This window comes from Sorghum bicolor, chromosome 10, assembly GCF_000003195.3.
Source record: "Sorghum bicolor cultivar BTx623 chromosome 10, Sorghum_bicolor_NCBIv3, whole genome shotgun sequence".
NCBI lineage: Eukaryota > Viridiplantae > Streptophyta > Magnoliopsida > Poales > Poaceae > Sorghum > Sorghum bicolor.
This window is the reverse complement of record NC_012879.2, coordinates 7,863,293-7,879,175: the sequence shown is the minus strand read 5'-3', so window position 1 is coordinate 7,879,175 and position 15,883 is coordinate 7,863,293. Positions and strand designations below refer to the sequence as shown.

General features: G+C 41.6%; 1 protein-coding gene across 1 annotated transcript; it reads left to right on the top strand.

Annotated features, from left to right (window-relative positions):
* On the top strand, positions 220-12,502 carry LOC8065506 (protein CELLULOSE SYNTHASE INTERACTIVE 1). Its single transcript, XM_021449942.1, has 8 exons — positions 220-472; positions 962-1,102; positions 2,428-2,495; positions 3,723-6,771; positions 8,141-10,679; positions 11,111-11,565; positions 11,743-11,859; positions 11,963-12,502. Exons 2-8 carry the CDS (start codon positions 1,037-1,039, stop codon positions 12,101-12,103), a joined length of 6,435 nt encoding a protein of 2,144 aa, XP_021305617.1. The 5' UTR covers positions 220-472; positions 962-1,036; the 3' UTR covers positions 12,104-12,502.

The window sequence follows — 15,883 nt, the reverse complement described above, 5'->3', positions numbered from 1 at the left end:
AAAAGGCCACAACCTTGCACAAACACCCTCCGTTTCCTCGACATTCAGTATCGCATCCTTCACCGAGGAGCTTCAGTGACACATTCCCGTGAAGAGCTTGCTTAGGTAATACTGCACTTTTTGAGGAACCCCATTGTAAAAGTGGCACTCCGTGGCAGGCTGCCAATTTGCTTGCCCACTGCCAGTGTCGGCAGTCGTTGGGAAGAGGAGAGCTCGGGCCTGCTATATAAAACGCCGATCCTTTTAAGGGCGCGGAAATTAGCGAAATTCGCCTCTTGCTCCGGGGGTTTCCCATTTCCTATCGAAAATAAGCGGAAGGAAGCGCGTCCAGCTTCTCATCCGTTCCGGGAAGCAGATCCAAACCGGGCCAAATCGCCTGGGAAAAATCCGGAGAGTAACAGTCTGTGTATGGGCGCCGCCCTCCCCGCTGGATCTGCGCCCACTCCCCGGAGCGGCGGCGATTCCATGAGAGGTCTCTCACTCGATCTCTTTCTTACTGGTTTCAGTTCCCCGGATTTTTCTCGAGTTTTCTGGGTGTGTGTTTTTTTTTTGTCGGTGGAGGGGTTTGGGTCCGCGCGTCGCGACGTGGCGGGCAGTGGAACTCCGTCAGTGCAGCTGGTCTGGGTTCTGGATTTTCGGTGGCTGGCTGACTGAGTGGTTGGTTGGTAGCGGCGGCTCGTGATCCAGCTGCCTGCGCGGGTAGGGAGGGAGGTCGCTGGGTAATCGCCAGTGCTAAATGCAGCTAGTCGTGGGAGCTGGTTTGATGGTTTTGCAATTCGGGAGTGTCTGATTCGCTTGATCGTAGCGGTGGCGGTAGCATATGCGTGTGTCTAGATCTGGGTTGATTGCTCCTGCCCGAAACGAATTTGTGGTTGTTCGATCGATGCGTGGAGGTTGATTTGATTGGATCGTGGCTCATCGTGGATCTGACCCCAATTGTTTGCTCTCGACTGGGTTTCAGGTTGAGAACTCTCGGCACTGACGAAGTGGATACTCTGATCTGCTCTGCTCTGCTCGACGAGTTTAGCATCTGAGTATGGCGGCGGCACTGGCGTGGCGGTTCAATGGAACCAATGGCGGCGCCCATGGCAGCGGAGATCTGGTTGGTCTCATCTTCGACTCAGTGGCTCTGAGCTTCTCGTTTGGCAGCCTCTCGCTTTCTTATGTTCCCCAGCTCTGCAATTCTGTTTTCCTGCCGCTTGAAAAATATTGCTTCGTCTGCATGGTGTTTCGTTCATTTTGGATGTAGCTGTGAATAGTGTTGCAGTAGGATATTCTTTGAAAGCGAGATCAGTGTTCTCTATTCAGTCCACTGGAGAAAAGTCCTCCCCTTGTGTGAAATTATAAGAAGTGGAGTTTTCATGGAGCTGTATTTTTTTTATAAAGTCCATTTAGCTAAGGTTGATAACCGGAGTAGTTTCCAATATCTGGGCTGGAGAAACTAGGAAACTGTTATGTCATTTGTGTCATCCCTGTTTTCGATAAGAGACAGGAACATGATTCTATTCATCTGTTGTCGTGTACATGTTAAATGATGAAAATGGGCTGAACAGATGTTAGAGCTTTCTTCACATAACAAAAATGCTAAAAACTGAAAGTTAAATCATGTGTTTGCAGTATGTTTCCTTTTGGCATCTATGACCATGGGGCAACAATTGGAAACTAACTTTGATGTAATGTAGCTTCTTGTATGAAATGGAAGCACATGAAAAATGCTTACTGACTGCTCATTTCGTAATTGCATCTGTGTCTCATCTTGATCTGTTGAATATGAGATTGGATATTTATTTTGGTTTGTGTGTTTGGTTGATAACGTGACCTTTTTCTCTCCTTGTTGTGTGCCACCATTGTTGCCTTGCGTCCCCCTTTTGCATATAAAAATCATGTGTCATTTCAGCAGCTTGATATTATTATCCAGGAGAATCCTGGGGGAAAAGCAAGCGATAACATATAAATCAGAAACAGACATCCAATTGACCAGGGGAAAAAAATCTGGAGACCATAAAATAAGTTCCAACTTTTAGTTTTTCTGTAGTGTGGCAAGTTTTTTTTTGGTTATAAGGCATGAATAGCAGTTTAATATGCACCTAGGTCACATGTTTTTGAGGAGGCAGACTATTGAGCTGCTCTTCATCACACTTAGAAGATGCTCGTTCTTTTGTATCTTGTTTACCATTAAAAAAATGCGTGGGATTAATCTGACAACACATCCTTTAAGCTCAGCACCAACCTATTTCATAAAGCATTTGTTCCATTATTCGAATACCTTTAAGATTGCACTCTCATTTGACCATTGAAGTGTTATCATTTCCTTGAACTTGTAATTTATTGTCCAATGCTTTGTGTGATGAATATGAATTCATTAAAGAAGTTATATGATTCACACCTTGGGCTTTTGGTAATAAATGCTTCTGCTATCATCAACAGGAAAGGCATGTGGACAAAGTTCAAGACTCAGAGCCACCGACTCCTATGTCAGTCATGAAAATGGGCAAGTAAGTTTTGCTGTGCTTCTTACTTCTTAGTAGTCAAGAGAGACATGAGACTCTAACATGTCAGTTTGACTTGTCATGAGCCTCTATAACTTTCTCTTCAGTCGTATCATTCAATACAGCCACAGCGAACCTTCAAGAGTGATCCAGAAAAATTCTGTTTATTGTTGGCCAACAAATGGAAAACAAAGTAACAAACCCTAAATACTTGCGTTTCCTTTCTGTCCACTTAAGGAATCCATAACTGACTTTGAAAACAATTTTGTTTCGGAAAGAACTGTCTCCTGCTTACAACACTTGCTCCAACTCATCATCAAAATGTGCTGCTTGGAGTAGAAACTTAAGTTCTAAAGCCTTATTTTTTCTTCTATGGTTTAGCATAACATATACTCCCTCCTCTCAAATTATGTGTTGTTTTGGCATTTCTAGGTACTTAGCTTTTGCTATGCATCTACATATACACTTTGTTTAGATACATAATAAAAAACTATATATCTAGAAAAGTCAGCGACATATAATTTGGAAGGGAGTAAAAAAACACTGGCATTGGAATATTCTTTGGTGGGATCCTGCTAGTATAATTTTCATGTCACAGATTAATAATTTTATGCATGTTTATTTTTTGGACCAAAGCTTGTAAACAATAGTTGCCAAATTCTAAAATGAAAAGAGAGTGGTGGGATTATATGTCTATAGGGTCTAGAAACAGATGTTACAGGATACTAATAGCCAACTAAGAACACTATTGGGAAGCATTAGAGGCTCTTCTCTCTTTTTTAGACCAAAGCCTCAGGCTCTTCTCTTTTTAGTTGGAACAACTAATGATTTTTTTTTAAAAAAGAGAGAACTAAAATTTATGGTACAGTTGCTCTAGTTTCAATACAAGTTTACCTCTGCTAACCAGTAACCACAACCAAATTATTAATGTTCACATGAAGTAAATATGTTATATGCATAATTACCTACATGGGATTTGCTATTATATGCATAATTATCGTCTTGGAATGGACAGGTGTATGAATATTTATACCATTCAACCCTTTTATGAGTTTGTTTCCAAAACACGTTTCAAGTAATAGACCTCAATTGTGTATCTTTTAGTGTCACCTTTTTTTTTCGTTTTGAATGTTGAGCTAAAATTATGCTCATGCAAGTACGCAACACATTGGAGCTGTTGGTAACTGTAGAACACTAGAATTTTGAATCTTATAATTCTGTATGTATTGGCAGGAACCGAGTTAATGTGGAGGATGAGGAGACACTTTCAAGCGTTGCTCAGTGTATTGAGCAGCTACGGCAGAGTTCTTCATCATCACAGGAGAAAGAGAGCTCTTTGAAGCAGTTATTAGATCTTGTTCAAACTCGTGATACTGCATTCGGAGCTGTTGGATCGCATTCACAGGCTGTTCCAATACTTGTATCTCTCCTTAGGTCTGGACCATCTGGAGTTAAGATGCTGGCTGCCACTGTTCTTGGGTCTCTTTGCAAGGAAGAGGAGTTAAGGGTGAAAGTCTTACTTGGTGGTTGCATCCCTCCATTGCTTGCTCTTCTCAGATCGAAGTCAGCTGAAAGCCAAACTGCAGCTGCCAAAACCATCTATGCAGTTTCACAAGGTGGGATAAGGGATCATGTTGGATCAAAGATTTTCTCTACGGAAAATGTTGTTCCTGTACTGTGGGAGCAGCTTAAAATTAGTCTCAAGAATGAGAGTTTGGTGGATGGCCTTCTAACTGGAGCACTGAAGAATTTATCAAAGAATACAGAGGGGTTTTGGTCAGCAACTGTGCAATGTGGTGGAGTTGATATACTTATAAAGCTGGTTAGTTCTGGACAAACAAATACCCTTGCAAATGCTTGCTATCTTCTTGGGTCTTTGATGATGGAAGACTCTTCTGTTTGTTCTAAAGTTTTATCTGGAGAAACAACAAAGCAGCTCTTAAAGTTACTTGGTCCTGGCAATGAAACTTCTATTAGAGCTGAGGCTGCTGGGGCTCTCAAGTTCCTTTCTGCACAGAGTAAAGAGGCCAGACGTCAGATAGCTAATTCTAATGGTATTCCTGCTCTTATAAATGCTACTATTGCTCCATCAAAAGAGTTCATGCAAGGTGAATCTGCTCAAGCATTGCAAGAGAATGCAATGTGTGCATTAGCAAATATATCTGGTGGTTTGTCCTATGTAATCTCAAGCCTTGGTGAGAGTCTCGAGTCATGTTCTTCACCTGCACAAATTGCAGATACTCTTGGTGCCTTGGCCTCAGCCTTGATGATATATGACACAAATGCGGAATCTACCAGTGCTTCTGATCCTGTTGACATTGAGAAGACACTGTTGAAGCAGTTTAAGCCTAAGGTTCCCTTCCTTGTGCAAGAGCGCATAATTGAAGCTTTGGCTAGCTTGTATGGTAACCCTGTTCTCTGCAAGACACTAGCAGATTCTGATGCAAAACGCTTGCTTGTTGGTTTAATAACCATGGCAGCTACTGAGGTGCAAGAGGACCTCACAAAATCACTTTTTGCTCTCTGCAAGAAGGATTGTGACCTATGGCAAGCTCTGCAAGGCCGTGAAGGTGTCCAGCTATTGATTTCTTTACTTGGTCTTTCGTCAGAACAGCAGCAGGAATGTGCTGTTGCTCTGCTTGCGCTCCTTTCAAAGGAGAACGATGAGAGCAAATGGGCTATCACTGCTGCTGGTGGCATACCTCCACTTGTTCAAATTTTGGAAACTGGATCTCCCAAAGCTAAAGAAGATTCAGCAACCATCCTTGGCAATTTATGCAATCACAGTGAAGACATAAGAGCATGTGTTGAAAGTGCTGATGCTGTTCCTGCTTTACTATGGCTTCTGAAAAATGGAAGTGATAATGGCAAGGAGATAGCTTCTAAAACACTGAATCATCTCATCCACAAATCAGATACAGGGACTATTAGTCAGTTATCTGCTCTCTTAACAAGTGAACAACCTGAGTCAAAAGTTTATGTTCTGGATGCTTTGAAAAGCTTGCTTTCTGTTGCACCAGTTAATGATATTCTACATGAGGGAAGTGCAGCAAATGATGCGGTTGAGACAATGATTAAAATTCTAAGCTCACCCAAGGAAGAGACTCAGGCTACATCAGCAACTGCTCTTGCTGGTCTATTTCATTGCCGCAAGGACCTGCGAGAAACTCATATTGCAGTGAAGACACTTTGGTCGGTCATGAAGCTGCTTGATATGCAGTCTAACAAAATACTAATGGGGGCCTCATGTTGCCTTGCTGCTGTTTTTCTTTCAATTAAGCAAAATAAGGAGGTTGCTGCAATTGGCCGTGATGCCTTAACCCCACTTGTCTCACTTGCAAATTCTTCAGTTATTGAAGTGGCAGAACAAGCAACTAGAGCTTTGGCAAATCTTTTCCTTGATCAGGAATTATCCCTCCAGGTGTCTTTTGAAGAAATTCTCTTCCGTGTAACACGTGTGCTAAGAGAAGGAACTATTGATGGAAGAACTCATGCAGCCGCAGCAATAGCTCGTCTTTTACAGTGCCGAACTATTAATCAGCCACTTTCAGATACTATTAACCGCTCTGGGTCTGTCCTTGCTCTAGCTGGGCTCTTGGAAGCTGCCAATGGTGAAGCTGCTGCAACATCAGAAGTTCTTGATGCTTTGGTGCTGTTATCGCGATCAAAGGCGTCAAGTGGGCACACCAAGGCTCCCTGGGCAGTTCTTGCAGAAAACCCCCACACGATACTTCCCCTTGTTTCATGTATTGCTGATGCTGCAGCTTCCTTACAAGATAAAGCCATAGAAGTTGTGTCAAGGCTCTGTTCTGACCAACATGATGTTGTTGGTGGTCTGGTTTCTGAAACTCCAGGTTGCATATCATCCATCACACGGCGCATCATTGGCTCCAACATGCTTAAAGTTAAGGTTGGTGGATGTGCTCTTCTCGTCTGTGCTGCTAAAGAGAATTGCCAGAAGCAAATAGAGGTTCTGAATGATGCAAGTCTGTATATTCAACTAATTCATTCTTTAATTGGTATGATCCATATGGCAAACATGCCTGCTGAAAATGTCAGCAGTGAAAGCATATCAGATATTAGAATTTCCAGACACTCCAAAGAAAACAACAGTGATGGTGAAACTGTGTGCCGTACTGCTGTAATCTCAGGCAACATGATTCCACTATGGCTACTTGCTGTCTTTTCTCGTCATGACAGCAAAACAAGAGCAGAACTCCTAGAAGCGGGAGCAGTTGAAATGCTCACCGAGAAGATTTCACAAAATGCATTCCAATATGTGGTATGTGAAAGCTCTACTTATTTCCATTACCTTTTTCTTTTGTCATCATTTGACGAATGCTAGTTGGTAGGTGAATGCTAGTGTCTCCTATGTTTTAGTAATTTTATAGTATGAAAACAAACTGCATATAGATAAAAGAGTTTAAATAGCATCCTGGAACAGTCTTTCTTGGAGCCCTGTATTAAATTTGGATACTTAACCATGAAATATGGGACTGCACTAACTAATCTCTACAGAATTTGAGAGGGGTTATTGTTGGTTGAAGTCATAAAGATTGGTATTGTCTGTGCATAATCATTGCTAAAGAGTTACTCTCTCTCATTCAAAGTTTAGGTTGTTTAGAACATCCACGCAGTCTTCAAAATGACATTTTGATTTGCAATTTTGATAAAAAAAATATATACTCCCAACTCCCAGAAAGATGACGTTCTGACATGCAACTTTTGCCTGTAGTACAATATATATATTGTGAAAGCATTTTCTATGATGAATGGAGTAACATCAATCATGTTTTTTATCAATTTTTGCATTTTTCTTATATTGATGGCTCAAATTAAAGAAGTTTGACTGAATACAATCCTAAAAACAACCTAACATTTGGAATTGGAGGGAGTATTATGTAAGTTGGTTCAATCATTACGCTTCTATTTCTGTTCCTTGTTACATTGATAGCTACCATGCTTGTCAATCTTAGTTACTAGAGTACTGCTTTGAGACTCATGAGTCATGACATATAAATATGTTTAGTACTTCAATAACATCCATATATCCTATTGAAGTTCTGTTTGGGGTTTATTATTCATACTGTAAGGCAGTGCGTCTTCTTTGTACAAACACATCAAAATGAGACATCACCAAAAGTAAATTTGGATTTCTTTTTACATTCTTTTTGTCTAAATGGTTGGATACAATGTCCTAGTGTGGCACCTTTTTTATATTTTTTGAAAAGTGCTGGTCACTTATTTGGCATTTGTACTTAGGCCATTAGGCATCTGTTTTTTAATTACAGGTTTGCATTGGAATTGCCTAAAATCTTTATATTCCATCTAGAGGTCGCTAATAGATAATAAGATGATGGTGTTTGTTGGCTTGGGTTTGTGTTTGTGTGAGCGTAGCGGGCGGGCGTGCGTGTGCGTGCATGCGTGGGTGGGTGTGCACTGATACGGCTCTCCTGTCGGAACTCATTCTTGTAATTTGTTATCTCCTTAATGCAATGATACGGCTCTCCTGTTGGAACTCATTCTTGCTCGTGTCAAAATTTTTTTGGGCTTACCTGCTATTTATCGTCTTGCTGCATGTACCTTGTTAAGTTTTTTCAAATTGCCACAGGCCTGTTGCTGACCTTAACGTATGTTCATGCTCTTGCCAGGGTGAAGAAGATAGCACCTCATGGGTCTGTTCCTTGCTTCTTGCTTTGCTATTCCAAGAAAGAGAGATAATTCGATCAAACTCAGCATTGCATTCCATTCCTGTGCTCTCAAACTTGTTAAGGTCAGATGAGCCAGCATACAGGTACTTTGCTGCACAAGCTTTGTCAAGTCTGGTCTGCAATGGTAGCAGAGGAACTCTTCTGGCTGTTGCTAATTCTGGTGCAGCCATTGGACTTATATCTTTGCTTGGATGTGCTGATGTGGATATAGCTGATCTTTTGGAATTATCAGAGGAATTCATGTTGGTGCCTAACCCTGATCAAATTGCATTAGAGAGGCTATTCAGAGTTGATGATATCAGGGTTGGTGCAACTTCTAGAAAATCTATTCCTCTTCTTGTTGATCTACTTAAACCCATTCCTGAGAGACCTGGTGCTCCTTTCTTGGCCTTGGGTCTTCTGACCCAGTTAGCTGTAGATTGCCCCCCAAACATGCAGCTAATGGCTGAAGCTGGAATCCTAGAAGCACTTACCAAATACTTATCTCTTAGCCCACAAGATGCAACAGAAGAAGCTACAACTGAATTGCTGGGCATTCTTTTCAGTAGTCCAGAAATAAGGCACCATGAATCAGCACTTGGTGTTGTTAACCAACTTGTGGCAGTCCTACGTCTAGGAGGAAGGAATTCACGTTACAGTGCTGCAAAGGCATTAGAGAGTTTGTTTTTTGCTGACCATGTGAGGAACAGTGAGTCAGCTAGGCAAGCTATTCAACCGCTTGTGGAGATTCTGAGTACTGGCATGGAGAGGGAGCAGCATGCAGCTATATCAGCCCTTGTTAGGCTGCTTTCTGACAATCCTTCAAGAGCACTTGCGGTTGCGGATGTTGAGATGAATGCTGTAGATGTTATGTGCCGGATTCTTTCTTCTGACTGTTCAGTGGAGTTGAAAGGAGATGCTGCAGAACTATGCTGTGTTCTATTTACCAATACAAGGATCCGTTCCACAATGGCGGCAGCTCGTTGTGTGGAACCCCTGGTTGGTTTACTGGTTAGTGAAGCTAACCCTGCCCAGCTTTCTGTGGTTCGTGCATTGGATAGGCTTCTAGATGATGAGCAACTGGCAGAATTAGTGGCAGCACATGGGGCTGTTATTCCTCTTGTCGGGCTTTTGTATGGCAAAAACTACATGCTTCATGAGGCAGTTGCTAGAGCTTTGGTGAAACTTGGAAAGGACAGACCAGCTTGCAAATTGGAAATGGTCAAGGCTGGTGTAATTGAGAGCATTCTTGATATTCTCCATGACGCTCCAGATTTTCTTTGCATTGCATTGTCAGAAATGCTTCGAATATTGACAAACAATGCTACCATAGCAAAAGGTCCATCTGCAGCCAAAGTAGTACAACCTCTTTTCTCTTTGCTTTCTAAGGCGGACATGGGTCCTGAAGGGCAGTATAGCACATTGCAGGTTCTTGTGAATATTTTGGAGCATCCTGAATGCCGTGCTGATTATAACTTGACACCACGCCAAACTATTGAGCCAGTGATAACCTTACTGAATTCATCTCCACCAGCTGTGCAGCAATTAGCAGCAGAACTCCTATCACATCTTCTTCTAGAAGACCACCTCCAAAAGGATACAACAACAGAGCAGGCGATTACTCCTCTTATTCAAGTTCTTTCTTCAGGTTTGCCAAATTTACAGCAGAGAGCTATAAAAGCTCTTGCTAACCTTGCAATAGCTTGGCCAAATACAATTGCAAAGGAGGGTGGTGTTTTTGAGTTGTCCAAAGTGTTGTTGCAATCTGACCCGCCTTTGCCTCATGTTGTGTGGGAATCTGCAGCATCTGTATTGTCTAGCATTCTACAGTACAGTACAGAGTTTTTCCTTGAGGTACCTGTTGCAGTACTAGTGCAATTGCTCAGGTCAGGAACTGAAAGCACTGTTGTCGGTGCTTTGAATGCCCTTCTTGTATTGGAGAGTGATGACTCAACAAGTGCAGAAGCAATGGCTGAAAGTGGTGCTGTGGAAGCATTGCTTGATCTCTTGAGGAGTCATCAGTGTGAGGAAACTGCTGCCAGACTAATCGAGGCATTGCTGAACAATGTAAGAATAAGGGAGGCAAAGGCTGCTAAAAATGCTATTGCACCATTGTCCATGTACCTTCTGGATCCACAGACACAATCTCAACAGGGAAGATTGCTTGCTGCTCTTGCTCTTGGAGATCTTTTCCAAAATGAAGGTCTGGCTCGTTCTACTGATGCTGTTGCAGCATGCCGTGCTCTAGTCAATCTTCTTGAAGACCAACCAACTGAAGAGATGAAAGTGGTAGCAATTTGTGCCTTACAGAATCTAGTCATGTACAGCCGAGCAAATAAGAGAGCAGTTGCAGAATCCGGTGGTGTCCAGGTCCTGCTGGATCTTATCAGTTCAAGCAATCCTGACACTTCTGTTCAGGCAGCAATGTTTGTCAAACTTCTGTTCAATAATCACACTATCCAGGAGTATGCGACCAGTGAAACAGTCAGAGTTATAACTGGTAAACAATATCCCCTTCTTGTTCTGTCATGTTTCATTTTGCTTGGCAAATTCATCATTATCAATGCCTGTCATGCTGAAGATGTCAATATCCACCTTTAGCATGAGATTTAAGGAATTTCTAAGTAATGTCTAGCAAATACATGAATCATGTCACATTTGTGAAGTTCACGCTTAAAGTTCTAATCAAACATTCTTTTTTTTTGTACAATATGTAAAAAGATGCTGGCTTTTATTTTTTTTAGATAAAGTAAAATAATCCAATGTCTGCATTAACACTTGAATGTATATAGCCCAAGAGGCCATCTTTTATTAGTTTGGTTATCCCTCCTAGCCATATATATATATATATATATATATATATATATATATATATATATATACAATCATACCCAACTTTTATATATCTAAATGCTTACATTTTTCGTGCAGCTTCTATTGAAAAGGATATATGGGCTTCTGGAAGTGCTAATGAAGAGTATCTCAAAGCACTTAATGCTTTGCTTAGTAACTTCCCTCGTCTGAGGGTCACTGAACCTGCCACATTGTGCATTCCTCATCTTGTAACATCCCTTAAAACTGGTTCTGAGGCAACTCAAGAAGCAGCACTAGATTCACTATATCTTCTCAGGCAAGCTTGGTCAGCTTGCCCAGCTGAAGTATTTAAAGCACAATCAGTCGCCGCATCAGAAGCTATCCCTCTACTTCAGTACTTGATACAGTCTGGCCCACCACGGTTTCAAGAAAAGGCTGAACTGCTTCTTCAATGCTTGCCTGGGACTCTTACTGTTACAATAAAACGTGGCAACAATCTAAGGCAATCAGTTGGAAATCCTAGTGCCTTCTGCAAGCTTACTCTTGGAAATAACCCGGCAAGGCTGACAAAGGTACACCAAAATCTAGGCATATTGGTCCTTCTCTATTCATTATCCTTGCTCTGACACTATCTTGCTACAGCATACATTAGCTTTTATTGGCATGTTTCTTTCACTATTGGTTTTGAACATTCTTAATTTTATTGCATGGAGCATTGTTGACCTAAACTTACATGGCTTAATTCATAGATTGTCTCGACTGGCGCAACACCTGAATGGGATGAAGCCTTTGCATGGGCATTTGACAGTCCTCCCAAGGGCCAGAAGCTTCATATCTCCTGCAAAAACAACAGCAAATTTGGAAAGGTGCGATAATAGGATAGATGTAGCACATCAATCACTTTACATTCCTTTTCGGCTTCACATCACTGTGATTAAGTCCCCAATTATCTCAAACTTGTGGTTGCAGAAATCATTTGGTAAAGTGACGATCCAGATTGACAGGGTTGTTATGCTGGGGTCGGTCGCGGGAGAGTACACCCTGCTACCCGAGAGCAAAAGCGGCCCCAATAGGAACCTCGAAATCGAGTTCCAGTGGTCAAACAAATAACTGTATACCTACATAATTTAGGTGTTCTCTGTAAGTTAAAGATCTATAAGAGGTTGAGTGGTTTCTTGTTTTGCACTCTGCTAAAGGTATACCCTGTTTGTGCATCATTGTAAATAGCAGGCAGAGAAAGTTGTCGTTTGCTGTACCTCCTGTGAGATATAAACAGATGAGTTTTCAGATGTTTTGTACTGATTGTAACAGGCTTCATTCGTTTATTTTTTTTACCCTGGAATTTTGTCTTTGTAAAGGGGTGTAAACAGAACAAGTATATGCTGTTATTAGGTTCTCTCATCCGGAATGGACTTTGCGGTCTATAACCAGAGCATGTTTATTTGCCATGTTTGTTCATTTTCGGATGTGTGAGAAACATAGAATGCTGATTAAGATTACTGAATTACATCGAATACTATTATATTTTTTTTACAACAGAACACTCTTATAGTTGATTCGGTTTGTGTATGTTATATATCGGCATTGGATGCACATTCTTTTGAGTGGCAAGATTCAAGTACACAACCCTGACTTACGATCTCCTGGCTCAATATTTAGACATCCTCGGTTGTTAAATCTCGAGGTTATGGCTGAGATGTTCGATGAACCTCCCTCGGCCGAACAGGGCTGTAATGAATCCTCAGCAGAGATAAAAAAAACTACTATATATTCAGGTCTTAAATTATACTCTCAATTCTAAATTATGAGATGTTTTAACTTTTCATATACATTAGTTTTACTACATATTTAGTTATTGTGTATTAAAGTATATACTCTTTCTCCATCCTAAAATATAGAGCATTTTAGTTACGAATTTGGACATATTAGATGACTCTTAATTTCCAGATTTAAAGCTAAAATATTATCTATTTTGGGACGGAGAGTAGCATACGCTATGTATATGAAAGATCAAAATGTCTAGTTTGGAATGGAAGGGGCGTAGTCTTTGCTATGCCTACTATGTCTATTGAAAAACAAAATAATTTATAACATGGAACAGAGTGGGTAATATCTCTCGGAAGAACTACGTGCCTTGGCCCTTGCCCTCGCTAACTTAGGAAGGGGCGTAGTCTTTCGCTTTTCGTTTTTATTTGACAAATATTGTCTAATCATAAATTAACTAAGATCAAAAGATTCGTCTCGCGATTTACAGACAAACTGTATAATTAGTTTTTGTTTTCGTCTATATTTAATGCTTCATGCATGTGCCGCAAGATTTGATGTGATAAGAAATCTTGAAAACTTTTTGGATTTCGGGGTGAACTAAACAAGACCTTATGTGAAATGTTACCAAAAACTACTTGGCCTCACTATAATTGCAATGGGTATGAAATGCCAACAAATATTTGGGAAGCACTGGCCTATATGATTTCAGTACTTGAAGACAGGATTTATCTATGGATACATCTGTTTCCAAGTTACAACATGATAGTAATTAGTAAGAATGTAAGATCACGCAACCACACAAGCAGGCCATCCTAAGCCGTCCAGGGTGAAGCTAGATGAGGCTCATTGTCAGGTGGCCCTGGCCGTCGCGCTCGCGCCGCCGTGTGCAGATGAGGCCGCCGCGCCCGCCCGAGGCCCCGGCGGATCCTTCGCCGTGATCCTCCGTGATGACTAGGCGCCCGTCGGCCGTGCGCGTGCGCACCAGCGCTGGTTGCCGCCGCCGCAGCGACGAGATCGGCGGCGGCAGGCTTCGCGCGCTGTCCGCCCAGCGCGGCCGGCGGGCCCTGGGCGCCGGCGCCTGCGGCGGCTGTTGCTGCTGCGGCGGAGCCAGCAGTGCTGGCGCGGGCGCGGCGTCGGCGCCGGCGTTCGCGGGGATCAGACCTTGGAGGCCGGCGACGAGGTCGGGGTCGGCGGGGTTGACGCGGATGGCGAAGAGCAGCAGCGGCGGCGGCATCATCGTTGCGTGCCGGAAGAGGTCTGCGCCAGTGTGTCAGTGGCTGGGGCTGCTCCGATCGGGGAATTCGGAAAGGGAATCCGTGACGGCGTGACCTCGAACTCTGGGCAGCTTTACGTTGTCGTCACGTCAATTATTGGTTCAATCTGGGCCAGCGTGGAAAGCCACATGGGCTAGCTGTAGGAAGAAGTTGGGCCTAGTTGGTTGGGCCAAGACGGCCATTGCTCTTGTTTGCCTTAGAGGCTGACAAGTTCAGCCCAATGGAGATCTTTGTGCCTCTCAAAATGTTTTTTTTTTCTTCAATTTTTTTTTCCTCTCAAAGACATAGTACACACAGTTTTTTTTTTGACAAAAGTACACATATTTTAAGATGCAGTTATATAGTCACTCAGATCTTGAGACTGACAGAGTAGGTGTCTTGCTAGAGCAACTCCATAAGACTTGGTAAAATTAGATGCTAAATTGTGGGAATTAGCCATTATGTAAAATAGAAAATCCATAAAAATGTAGAGTTTTATAATAGCTTTGCTAAATTGGAAAACACATGTAGCAAGTAGGACTAGATAGGGAAATATAGCCACTGAGAATGGTGGGATACCTAGCTAAGAAGAATGGAAAACAATATAGACAAACTGTTGGAATGCTTTTTTAAAACACAATAGCTATAAATGACTTTACGAATATATCCCCAATCTGTTGGAGTTGCTCTTAAGGGTTACAAATAATTAGCAGAAGATATAAGCACCCATGTTGAATTGGAAATGTGAACACGGGTGGGGAGGTTGAATCATAAGAAATCTAATGAACTTGTAAAATAATAAAAAAAAGTACTTTATAGTTCTAAGGCTTTGTTTGGGCAAACTTTTAGCATCCAACCAAACGGGGGCTAGATTTTCTTGGAAAAGACTACCGTTCGGCTTCACATGCTGCAAGCAACTGGCCAACAACTAAACATGCCTCGCCCTTTTAGAATGTTGAATTTTTTTCTACTTTCTATATTATCCTATAAAAATGAACTGATTCCTATAGAATTTTTGCACTAAGTTAACGACCTAAAGATACCAAGGGAGTCCACTCCCATGACCAACCACCTTCATAGAAATTCGGAGAAAAAATGAAGATAATTAAACAATCACATTGACAAGTGTGTGGGTGAGAGTATCTGGGAGAAGAAACCAAACACATCCCTAAGTTTTGTACATCTAGAGATGAAGTGGTTGGGATATTGATATGATATCTTATCTTACTACTACTAATTATTAGAGCCTCCATATTTAGAGCCTGTTTGCTTGTTTGAAAAGTCATGGCTAAAAATACTGTTCGCTGATTTATTGTGCGAGAAAAACATTGTTGGCTGATAGAAAAAGTACGCCTTATAAGACAAGCGAAATAAGCCAAATATTTATGAGATGCACTAGAGAAATAGATATGTTCTAAAATTCACGAACAAAATATGAATATATATCTCGCCATCAATTTGGTAGATTTTATCTAACCATTATTGACAATGGTAACCATTAGATCTATTTCGTTACCTAAATAGTTAATCACCTCTGCATCATGCAAAATGAAAGTATCAACTGCATAAAGAGAATATTGGTGGACATGTGCTCAAACTAAATGTCATCTGGGTCTAACGAGAGATGAGGATGAAGGGATTGAGATATGCTAGATGGTATTGGGCTTAGCGCTAGCATATTAGGCCAGTCTCAATGGCCCATTTCAATACACTGTTTCTAAAACAAATATGCTGACAAAGCATCAATGAAATGAACAATGAAACAACATCCACAATGCATGAGTTTCACCTTGATGTTTCCTAGGCTGGGCAAAACATTTAATTACTGCAAAATGATTGGATCACATGCAAGATGGTGAAACGATTTAGT